At 37.0% G+C, this 13018-nt stretch overlaps 1 protein-coding gene across 2 annotated transcripts in view; it reads right to left on the bottom strand.

Annotated features, from left to right (window-relative positions):
• The window catches only part of CCDC148 (coiled-coil domain containing 148), a 255078-nt gene that overhangs the window by 142384 nt on the left and 99676 nt on the right, over positions 1–13018 (bottom strand). For both annotated transcript variants that reach the window (XM_047871442.1, XM_047871443.1), the window contains one exon: positions 452–590. In XM_047871442.1, coding sequence (XP_047727398.1) covers positions 452–590 — 139 coding nt within the window. The remainder of the gene's footprint in view (positions 1–451; positions 591–13018) is intronic.

The following is a 13018-nucleotide window of genomic DNA, read 5'->3' as shown; positions in this document are numbered from 1 at the left end:
TGGGGCAAGTAAGCATGGGAGAATATATGTGGCCTGAGGGGTTCTCCACCTTCCTATGGATGATATAACTTGAAAAATGAGAGAATTTCAGGGCATTTGGGTGCCTCAGTCAGTTAAGTTTCAGCTCAGGTCATGATCTCATGGTTCATGGGTTTGAGCCCCATGTCAGGCTCTGAGATGGAGCGAGATTGAGCGTACTTTGGATTCTGTGTCTTCCTTTCTTTCTGCCCCTCCCCCTACTTGTGTGCTCTCTTTCTCTCCCTCTTTCTCTCTCAAAAATAAATAAACATAAAAAAAATAAAAATGAGAGATTTTCAACCTATAACCCTATTATTTTCTAGAGTATAGGAAAAATAATTTTTAGACCACCATTGTAGAAATACAAATTTTGCTTAGTTATTATGGACCACTGAAACAATTTAACTTGCTGTTATTAGGGTCCAGCACTCACCAAATCATGCCTAGATTTGTGAGGAAAATATCTTTGTAACATGTTGAGATACAGAGTCCTTCTACCACAGAGATCTGCAGGATACTGATCCAGAACAGCCTGGTAAATCCATTGGTCTTCTTCACTTAAGTGGAAATTTCTAGAAGCAAGAAAAATGTCACAACATATTGTTAAGCAATCATGGAGTTTGAGGGAATTCACACTGCTCAAGCTATTAGCAAATGGTACTGATTATAGAAAACAAAGTCTGGGTGGTTTATTTTTTTTTTAATACATTAGCCAAATTAAATGTGTGCTATAGAAAATGTTCTAAATTCTAATAACACAGTGAGTTCTTCAATCCTTTATGGGTCTTGCCATGAGTTCCAGGCATAATTTCAAGAAGTTGCCAAGTGACATAATATTTTAGAAGTATTTATTCTATCTTGCCAAAACAATATTTTAAAAACTATGACCAATGGATGAAATAAACAAATATTGGAAAATAAATTATTAAGACATACAGGCTAAAAAGGAATTTTTATTCCTGGAGGAAAACACAAATGTAGATGATTAAATGAACAATTGTACAAAGGAAATTAAGGCCTGAGGAAAGCACTAACTTAGGATTTGACTTTTAAAAAAGTCTAAAATGATCATCTATTCTCTCAAGTTCTCACTTTGTGGGATTAAGACTAGATATTGTTAGTGAGCAGATTACCAATGGTATTAAATTTCAGACCAATGAAGAAATCATTTGTAAATAGGAGCTCTTCAAGGTCCTATCCAATAATATGTCTACCTGCTCCAAAATGCCTTTTGCATTTCAGAATACTCGTAGGCACTGGCCTGGTTTGTGTTCTATAGAAAGAATTAGCAAAGCCCTATGCAGAGTGAAAAGGTTGCAATATCAGCTTGATTTCTAATCTGAATTAATGTCTCTTTATTATTCTGGGTTTATTTGCATATTATTATTCCTGTTTAATAAATTGGAATAATCAAATACAGATGCAATCAGAGTGAATATTATTAGCAACAAGTATTTATTTGATCCAAGATGGAGACTTGCTATTGTTTATTTCTACTATATCAATGATCTTCTGCTTTAAAGTTAATTGTGCAATTCACAGAATTTACATAATATGTCTTCTATGCCCTTGAAAAATATTTGACAATTGAAAATAGAATAAAGATCTCTTTAAATTAGTGATACAAATGGGATTCCACTGTCCTCATACAAGGTTACCTAGTTTCTGTAAAGCATTTCAGTATTTCGGTAAGTAGCAAGAAAGAAAAAATTCTTTTTCAAAGATAGTCTTCACTAAGCTCTATAATGGGAAGAAAAGAGGGTTGGAGGTGTTCTACCAGGAAGAAGCATACTCTACAGTTCTTCTGTATGATGTAATAATCTATTGCAGAGAAAGAATTTAAGATGAACTCATTCATCGAACACACTGAATGCATTGGTTCTGTCTGAATCAGTTATGAATGTGTAGACAGTAGAAGGCTTCTGCAAACAAGGTATTTCAAATAGGGGTATTAAGCCTGCAGAAAGGCCTGCCCAAGTGTACTTGGCATTTGAAACACCCTCAAGTCTTCATGGACAATGCCTCAGGTCCTATCTCCAGGAACTCATTTTCATTTGTGATAAAAAAAAAATGCATTTTAATAGCAGAGTCAACCACATAAAATTTTTAATAACATTTTTAATGTTTATTTTTTCTATTAGAGAGAGAGAGAGAGAGACAGTGTATGAGCAGGGGAGGTGCAGAGAGACAGACACAGAATCTGAAGCAGGCTCTAGGCTCTGAGCTGTGAGCTGTCAGCACAGAGTCTGACACCGGGCTCAAACTCACGAGTCGTGAGATCATGAAGTGAGCTGAAGTCAGACGCTTCACCAACTGAGCCACCCAGGCACCCCATCCACATAAGTTTTCTTTTCTTTTCTTTTTAATGTTTTTATTTATTTTTGAAGGAGAGAGAGAGAGAGACAGAGCATGAGTGGGGGAGGCACAGAGAGAGAGGGAGACACAGAACTCGAAGCAGGCTCCAGGCTCCAAGCTGTCAGCACAGAGCCCGACCCGGGGCTTGAACCCACAGACCATGAGATCATGACCTGAGCTGAAGCCGGACGCTCAAACGACTGAGCCACCCAGGCGCCCATAAATTTCCTATTACTACACCACAAAAAACAAAAAAGAATAGGCCTGAAGTCCATGTCTTCATTTATGAATTTCAACTGTTTCTCTAATCAAAGGGACTTGAACATGACTCCCCACTTTTATTTGATTACAAATATAGGTGTGTGTGGTGGGGTGTGTGCTGAGGAAGGGAAAATAATAGAACTGAGGTCCAGTAAATTCTCTGTTCTTTTAAGTTGTCATTCATCTATATAGCAGATGCTGTTGTTGCCTTGTTGATCTCCCTTGTTAACCAGAATTCCCATCACCAAGATGCTGATAATTCACAGATGCACCTCCCTTTTCTGGAGAATTTGCCCTGGACCAAATGGGAAGTGCCTCACCGAGGAGGCTTCTCTCCCACCCGTTCTCAAGGGCCAGTTGCGACCAATGTTCAGCTGATACGGGGGTACCAAAGTCCAGCCTACTTGCCTCACGATAGAAGCAATTCCATGATACCATTCGTGCTCGAGAGTTTCACTGTGGCAGCAAACTGCAGCCCATTTCTACTGAGATCACCTCCATGCATAGATATTTCCCCCTCCTCTTTCCTTCTTCCCTCACCATCCTTCTCCTGAGAGTATTGCCCAACAAATCACTTGTTCTTACAATTCCTGTCTCAGCTTTCCTTCTACAGAACCTGACCTACGATAATCTCGAAGCAATCTTACCCATAATTTTCAAAAGTAGTTTTAGTCCTTTGGTAAATGGAGAAGTACTTCTAAGCTAATTGCTTTGATGATCTCTCATACTGAATGGTGGCGCAAGATTGCGGCTATACTCTAAGAGAAAGTGCAAATAGCAAACATTTACAAAAATGCTTTTCAAATAAAAGCACACATTAACGGGTGTACATTGCCATAAATAAATGTAGCAGCAGGAGAATTTGTGGTACTTGAGTGCATTTTTATATATTGTGTGAATGTATTAATTAGGTGCCATTTTAGTGACAACATTAAAACCACTTAAACATATGAAATGATAATATAACAGTAAAACTATTTCAAACCACATATGTCATAAATGATCCATTTTTGCTCTTCTTATTGATTTTAGAACCCTCACATCTCAACAGCTTTTTCCAATTACCATAATTACGCAAATTGTAAGTCATTTTTCTAATATACATAGAATAAAAACTAAAAACAGGCTTTAAAATGATATATAAATACTCACAATATTATTATTTTAGAGTATTTATAGCCATTTCCAGAGCCACAGGCTTAAATTCTGAGGCAAATATTCACATCAGCAATAGTAATGGCTCAGTCATACATCTCCATTAGGATGCAGTTGGTGAGGGAGAAAGCTCCCACCATAATATATACACTGAGCCTTCTGGATAGTAAAAATCTAGGAGGAATATTCAAACATAAGAGCCTCTTCACAATAACAAAGTAGCTGTTCCCTTCTTAGCCTCTAAAATAAAATAAAATTTAATAAATCTGCATTTCTAACTTCCAATCTGAACATTTACCTTTACTAATCAAACATCTTTCCATTGTGCAGAAAAAATCTATGTAAGATAGCTAAGCCATATAAAATAACTAAGGTTAGCTTTTACCTTCCGAAGTTCTTGTTTAATTTAGTTGCTCTGCTGGTGATTATAATGACAGAAGTAGCTAAACCACACACCTATTGAAAAATATTCTGATTGCTTACCTATTTTCTCAATTTGGAAAGTGACTCCAAAATTTTAAAGAAAAGTTTAATGAAGGCTTATAAGTCATCCTAAATTTTTGCAATTTTTAAATTATCTTTAGACAAAATATCTTTGGCAGGTTTGTATAATTTCTATTCTTTTTGTCCATCCAAAATTTCTAATTTCAAAGGTTTCCTAACTTTCATCTTTATAAAAGCACACCAAGATTTTAGTTTCCAGGTGTATTGGGCACTTCCAACACTTGAGGAAATTCCAGACTTCAGAAGTGTGAGATAGCTACCACTCGATCCCCACCAACTGTTCCTGCCCCATAATGAAGTCCCATGATATAATTTCATCATGATATCCCAGGATGTGAAACGAAATAGGTAATTCAGGAAAGGAGAACCATGGCTGTGAGAATCCAACCACACCAAGGCTGACTGTCTCCCTAATTCTACCTGTCTGAATCATTCCAGAAATCCTAAACTGACTCACAATTAACGTAGCTACCAATTTTCTTCTTAGTCATGTTTAAGCCTCTTCCTTAAGGTTCTGGCTCCATGACATCAAAACACATTTGTGGTGGGGAAGAGGTAGAGAGGTAGCCAATGGTGGCAAGCAAGGTACATAAGGGTAAAAGGTACTTTAACACGAGGAGTAAGTCTATGAAAATAAACATTGTGCTTACAAACTGGCTCAAAGTTGTTTTATAATTTTCTCATAGTGAAGACAGCTTTCCAGCAAAATGGTAGTATCTCCTGAGGCTATCTGATGCATCAGACAGCTGGCTCGAGATTGGCAACTGGCCACAGTGAATCTGGCCCAAAGAAAAACTCTTAACTCTTCTAGTGTTAACGGTGGCAGGAGACACCTAGGGCTCCTCCACTAAGAAGCAGGATTGCAGTGAAACACTGGAGGATTAATGTGGATAAAATATAGCTCTGACATAATCTGCTTGTCTGTCTGTATTGGGTCTGACCCTCTAGAAAATACAGCTTGACTTTACTTTTTAATGTTATCTTTCCATATCAGACTCAAACACTGAATCTAATCAGCCTGGTTCTTGAAACTGTCTCTCTCCCCAACTACTACCCCACCCTACCCTCATTGTCCAAATATAAATCTATCTTTGATTTTCAGCCTGGTTGCAGGGGACTTCCTAGCTTTAGACTTGTTTCTGACCAAGAGAATCTCCTCCTTGGATTTTGTTTTGGTAAGTACACTGTCTTTTCAGGAGAGCCATTCCCACTCAGCAGTTCTCACCTCCAGGGTCCCCAGGGTCTGCCTTCTTAGGTGGGAGGTGACAGCCAGAATAAGGTGGGCTCTCAAAAGTATGGCCAGAATCCACTAAAGAATAACAAAATGGCCCATAAGGTAAAGCCAGAACTCGCATCAGCATCCAAAGGCACACTTCCTTCTTCTGAGAAGTGACAGGAAAGTGAAAATATGGCAGGTTTGAAAATTGATGGCACCCGAATTTCTTATAGAAGGGTTTAAGGGTATGAATCTGGCCAGAAGAGGAGGTTAAGTGATTTATTTGGAAGCTACACTTCCTATTGACATGGCAAGTATGCTATTTTTACTTAGATTTTTTTTGGAGTAATTTTCATAGAAAGCTCAATTTTTTACTTGGAATGTGTTTTTTTTTTTTTTAAGTGGAGTATCTGGGATGATGGCATGCCTCCTAAACCATCCTTTGTCCCTACATCCATCTACACTAGTTTTAAGACACAATATTATTCCTAGTGGAAATTTTGAAAGAATATGATCAAGATAAAACAGTCTGTTAAAAGTAAAACATAATGGCTCAACCACTCCATATGCTACATTTTTAATAATTATATTCATCATAAGAAGTGTAAGGAAAAGGTAACTGTGGCAGACATTGCCCCTACTCCTGCTCCTGCCCACCAGAATCCTAATTTTATTCAAGATCTACCTTCCCCATAGGGTCCCCACTCTAGGGAAGGTGAGCACCATCCCCAGCCCTGGGAGTAAATCTTGATTTATTTTAAGACATTTACAAACATCGTATGGTCAGTATTTGATCTAGGCAGGGACAAACAACCAATTCTGGCCAATGAAATGTGAGGAGAAGTCTTACAAGTCAAAGGTTTTCTAGCTTACAGGGAAGAAGAAAAGGTCCTTTTCTGTTTCTGTGTGTTGTGGTGGGCAGTGCTGTAGGAAGTCAGGGTAAGAGAATGCAGAAAACCAGGCTTCTCTGTTCTTGGGCTTCTCTACCTCTGTACTTTGTGGAAAATAAGGAATTACCTTACTGTTTAAGTGACTTTGGCTTGGGTTGGAATTCTTTTGCTTACAGCCCTAGATATCCTATTTGATAGCTAACTGAGGGGAATAAAAATGACTTTTTTAAATGTGGCATCCTGTGCTGGAGAGAATGTGGAGAAATGGGAACACTCTTGCACTGTTGGTGGGAATGCAAACTGGTGCAGCCATTCTGGAAAACAATGTGGAGGTTCCTCAAAAAATTAAAAATAGAACTACCTTATGACCCAGAAATAGCACTTCTAGGAATTTACCCAAGGGATACAGGAGTGCTAATGTATAGGGGCACTTGTACCCCAATGTTCATAGCAGCACTTTCAACAGTAGTCAAATTATGTAAAGAGCCTAAATGTCCATCGACTGATGAATGGATAAAGAAATTGTGGCTTATAGACACAATGGAATACTACTTGGCAATGAGAAAGAATGAAATACGGCTTTTTGTAGCAACGTGGATAGAACTAGAGAGTGTGATGCTAAGTGAAATAAGTCATACAGAGAAAGACAGATACCATATGTTTTTACTCTTAGGTGGATCCTGAGAACCTTAACAGAAGACCATGGGGAAGGGGAAGGGAAAAAATAAATTGAGAGGGAGGGAGGGAGCCAAAGCATAAGAGACTCTTAAACACTGAGAACAAACTGAGGGTTGATGGGGGGTGGGAGGGAGGGGAAAGTGGGTGATGGGCATTGAGGAGGGTACCTGTTGGGATGAGCACTGGGTGTTGTTTGGAAACCAATGTGATGATAAATTTCATATTAAAATAAAATAAAATAAAATAAAATAAAATAAAATAAAATGTGGCATCCTAATATTGCTTTGGAAGGAAAGTACTATGAAGGATGAAGAGATGCAGATCCAATGTATCCAGAGGCCACCATCTACACTAACATTCCTCAGATGATTGGCAACAGACAGGTGTTCAACATCAAGGGCCATTTTAAAGACAAAAACCCAAAACTAACAAAAACAGCTCAAACTCAAATGAACAGAATAAGTAAAGACAAGATAATCTATAAACACATTATAAGCTCTATTGTTTTAAATTTATTTTTATTTCTTTTTAGCTTTTTATTTTTTAATGTTTATTTATTTTTTCAATATATGAAATTTATTGTCAAATTGGTTTCCATACAACACCCAGTGCTCATCCCAACAAGTGCCCTCCTCAATACTCATCACCCACCCCCCATCAGCCCTCAGTTTGTTCTCAGTTTTTAAGAGTCTCTTATGCTTTGGCTCTCTCCTACTCTAACCTCTTTTTTTTTTTTTTTTCCTTCACCTCCCCCATGGATTTCTGTTAAGTTTCTCAGGATCCACATAAGAATGAAAACATATGGTAAGTTCTATTTTTTAACCCTATTGAGCCAGAATTTGTCTCCACGTTACCATGTTATTCTTCATTTTGGGGAAGCAAGAAGATTTTTAAGTGCAATACAGTTGAAGTGAATAAAGTTACTTATATAGGCATTATGACTCCATTTTCCAGGTTCAAAAACAAGAATAATAAAACTGGCCCACTTTGAGATAGCATGAGGAAAAATTTAATTAACCATAAGGACTTTTGAAATTTTATCTATCTTTCTATCTATCTATCTATCTATCTATCTATCTATCTATCATCTATCATCTATTTAAAGTAGGCTCCACCCGCAAAGTGGTGCTTGAATTCACAACCCTAAGATCAAAAGTCACATGCTCTACCAACTGAGCCAACCAGATGTCCCAGGCTTTTGAAATTTTAAATGCCACATAAAAATGCTATCATATCACCTCAAACCAACTACCAGTACTCATGAAGAAAGTATGAGTGGATTAGAAGTCTGATGGTTCTCTTTCTCAGTTCATTATTTTTTAGACATTAACAATATTTAACTTAATGTTCTTGTATAGGCACTAATATGGCAAGTAGACATAAACCTATGAAGGTAGTGATTATAATTTCTTTTCTTTCTTCCCCTCCCCCTCAGGCCACACTCATGATGATAATTTATTACATTACTGGTTCTCCATAGTCTCAGTTCTAGTGATATGGTTTCCTCAAAAGGATTATATATATCCACAGTTGGACCTCAAGTTATAAGGAGTAGGAAAGCCTTGTTATATGCAATTGATTTGATATATAATATAGCATTATAATTCCTCTCTTGTCAAAATTTGACAAGTCTGTCATAGAAGTTTTAATCTTATCTTTGTTTTTAGTTACATATATTTTATTATTTTAATAATAAATTCTATCTGTTTTATCCACGTTAAAAAATAACATATGTCAATTGTCCTGGACACAAATCTGTCAAGCTGCTATGTTTCCATTTTCTCCAATCTGATTTACTCAAGATTAATATGATTTCACATCAAGCAAAGAACAGAAGCCTCTCATAAATGGCTCTTACTCCTTCATCCCTTAAAACACAGATTCTTCAGTTTCCAAAACTATTAAAAATGTAGCCTTACACACCACTACACTGTGTAGTTTCTAGTTGAAACAATTATACCAAGAAGGTAGGTGTGGGCTGCAATGATACTAACTATATAAAGACTGTTGACCTAGAAATTTATAACCACTATTCTCAGACATAGTTTCACAGATACATTTAAATAAACATAACATCCAAGTAAATATACAGACTTTGTTATTAATTAAGCAAGGCAAACTCCAAGACTAGTTTTTAGGGTATCTTACAAAAATTGCATCCATTTGTTCCCTTGATAAAATGCATTCCACTATAGCCAAAAGAATTTAAAATATACTTTCTTCCCACGACAAACCCAAAGTAGGTTGAACAATCACCACATATGGCTTTTGATTTAAGAATCATAAAGTAATTGGGGCGCCTGGGTGGCTCAGTTGGTTGGGCGTCGGACTTTGGCTCAGGTCATGATCTCGTGGTTTGTGACTTCCAGCCCTGCGTTGGGCTCTGTGCTGACAGCTCAGAGCTGGAGTCTGCTTCAGTTTGTGGGTCTCCCTCTCTCTCTGCCCTTCCCCTGCTCACACTCTGTCTCTCCCTATCTCTTTCAAAATAAACATTAAAAAAATTATAAAAAATTAATCATAAAGTATTTTCAATGATGAGTTTATTTTAAGAGAAAGATATTAAATATACATGACAAAAAACAAAACGATAGTCTACAACTATTACCTCCCTGTAACAAATATAAATTCCAAGCCAGGTTGGACAATCCATGTTGGAATATGCTAAGAGAAAATGAGAGTTGCAGTGACCCAGGATGTTGCTCAAGTGGGTCATGTGACCTATGTGACTAAGTAACACACCAGAGAGAGACAGAGCATGAGTGGGGGAGGGGCAGAGAGAAGGGGAGGCAACAGAATCTGAGACAGGCTCCAGGCTCTGAGCTGTCAGCACAGAACCGGTCGCGGGGCTCGAATGCACAGTGAGATCATGACCTGAGCCACAGTTGGACGCTTAACCGACTGAGTCACCCAGGCACCCCAATAGTAACTTTCAAGTAACAAGTAAATTGAAATAATTTAGTTGAGAAAATATGAAACTAGGGGCCTTGGCAATATACACATAGAGGGACAAAATTGTTATAATCATTGTTGATTTTAAACAGTACTCAGATTCTGATCTCATAAAATGATAGAATAATTACGGATCAATAATTAAAATTTAATATATCTATCAAACAATAACGTAGAAATTACTTGTTATCACTCTATAGCTTTTGCTGCATATTGGCTTCACATCTGACATAGCTAAATGGAGCATCAGACAATTATATCTCATCTATATGATTAATTCATCCAAATGTTAGGAAATTAAAGCCACAATCTCATCTGAGTCTAAAACAAGCAATTAAACTTGTCTTCACGTTACTAATGAAATACAGACTAAATAGAATCTAAATAGCTTCACACGTATTGAATAAAGAAATAAGTTCAATTGCAGTCAGATTTTTAAAAAATATGTTTTAGTAAAAGACAATATCCTTTAAAGGACACTGTCCAAGATAGTAGCCATGAGCCACATGTGGCTATTCAGGACTTAACATGTGGCTAGTCCCAACTAAGATGTGCTACAAATATAATATGCAAACCAGATTTCAAAGACTTTCTATGAAAAACAGAATGTAATATATCTGATTAATAATTTTAATATATTGATTGTATCTTGAAACTATAATGTTTTGGAACTACTGAGTTAAATGAAATATATTATTAAAATAAATTTCATTCTTTAAAAAAGATTTTAATATGGCCACTTAAAAATGTTAAATTATAGGGTGTTAGATGGCTCAGTCAGTCAAGCGTCCAATTTTAGCTCAGGTCATAATCTCGTGGATTGTGAGCTCTGGCCCTGCATCGGGCTCTGTGCTGACAGCTCCGAGCCTCGAGCCTACTTTGGATTCTGTGTCCCCTCTCTCTCTATCCCTCCCCTGCGCTCTCTCTCGCTCTCTCTCAAAAAAAATTGTTTTTAAAGTTTTAATGTTAAATTATATATGTGGTCCACATCTCGCATCGTACTTCTGTTGCACAGTACTTACTTATTTAGCAGTGAACACAATTTACCAATGTGATTGATAAATGTAAGTGCTCAAAGTGGTGTAGTGTGAGGGAAAAGCTTTCAAGTCAGATGAGCAGAAGAAACTCATTCTGCTCAGCTATCTGCTAGCTCAGAAACTTTGGAGAAATTGTTCACTTTCTACTCAGCTGTAGTTTTTCCATCTGTAAAATAGTTGTCTAAATGGCCTATGTTGAGGATTAAAATGGCATGTACTTGTCATGTAACGGGTGCTCATTACATATCAATTCACTCTTTAACTTGGATTTTTAAAAATCTGTGTTTTTGCTTTACAAACAGGAAAAAACATGTATGTCGAATTTATTTATGATTTTACTACCTGGGGATAACTACTGTTATTGTTTATTTGGATAAGCTTCCAGTCTTTTTTCTGTAGCTACATAGATGTAGAAGTAACACTTTCAAAGGGAAAAGGAAAAAAATATGTAAGAGAATCCATTTCATACAAACTATTTTGTGGCCTAACCCTTAATTAAGTTGCATAGCAACATATTGCAGTTATTTGTGTCATTAAAATTTTTTAATATAATTATTAATGACTGTGGTATCCCATTACATGGATGGATCATAAATGATGAAGCTAATCTTCTGTTGGCTATCTAGTCATTCCAAAGACTTTTCTAGCATTAAAGAATGGGGGGAAATGTTGAATATCCTTGAAACCACCTATTTATTTCATTTCTATGATTATTCCCTCTAAGATTGTTTCTAAACAACAATAATTCACATTTATAAATTTTTGATGATTTATTGCCAGATTGCCTTCCAAAAGAGTTTATATACCATTCATGTATAAAAATGCCCATTTCTTCCATATTTTCAACCTTAGATAATTTTTTTAATGCTTTACCATTTTGTAGGTAAAAATCTTTTTTTAAAGTTTTATTTATTTAATTTGAGAGAGAGAGAAAAAGACAGCATGAGCAAGGGAGGCAGAAAGAGAAAGAGAATCTCAAGCAGGCTCCACACTATCAGCACAGAGCCTGATGCAGGACTTGAACTCACGAACTGTGAGATCATGACCTGAGCCAAAACCAAAAGTTGGATACTTAAACAACAATGCCACCCATGTGCTCCAAAATCTGAGTATTTTTTAAAAATTTTATTGCTTTGATGAGTAGGGAGGTCTTTGTAAAGTTCTTTGTCATGTGTATTTGGAACCACCCCCAGAGTTCCATGGACTGCCACTATGACATCTATTCACCTCTTCAGCACCTGCACCATGTACTCTGCATCCCTACCAGTTACTGTAGTAGATGAGCCATCAGTGTTTCTTCCCCTACTTGTGCACCAAATCCCATTACTGGATTTTTCTCATCAGCATCAAATATAGTAATATTTTCCCCATTTTAAGCAAAACAAAAGACCAAGCAACAACATAAAAGTCTGGCCCTACTTTCTTGCTCTCCTTTACAAAAGAAATTCTCAGAAGAGTTGTAGGTACTTCAACTTTCAAGACAACATTCAAGGTTGTCTTCAATCCTCTCCTCCCAGTCACTTAAATCCAACCCAATTAGGCATTTGTTCCCAATGACTCAACAGTTGTTTGTTCTCTAGAGCCAAGGGTCAATTATCAGTCGTATATTATTTGACTTAGCAGCATTTACTCAGTGATGATCCTTCCTCAGCTCATACTCTTGACCACTCCCTCTCTACTTGCCTTCCTGGACAGCATAGTTCCTTGGTTTTCTTCACATCTCACAGATCTTTTTTCAACACCCAGTGTTGGTTACCCCTCTTCTTACTGACTCTGTAATGTCAGCAGATTCTAGGGATCTCTCCTTTGTCTCTTCACTCGCTATTTCGGTGATCACACCCAATTTCATGGTGATGACTCACAAACATGAATCTCCAGCTCAGATCTCTCTCCTGAACCCCAAAGTCATGTAACTGACTGCCTTCACAAATCTATACTTAGACATCTGATAGCAT

The sequence above is a fragment of the Prionailurus viverrinus genome, chromosome C1 (genome assembly GCF_022837055.1).
Source record: "Prionailurus viverrinus isolate Anna chromosome C1, UM_Priviv_1.0, whole genome shotgun sequence".
Taxonomy (NCBI): Eukaryota; Metazoa; Chordata; class Mammalia; order Carnivora; family Felidae; genus Prionailurus; species Prionailurus viverrinus.
This window is presented reverse-complemented; position numbering and strand designations above follow the sequence as displayed.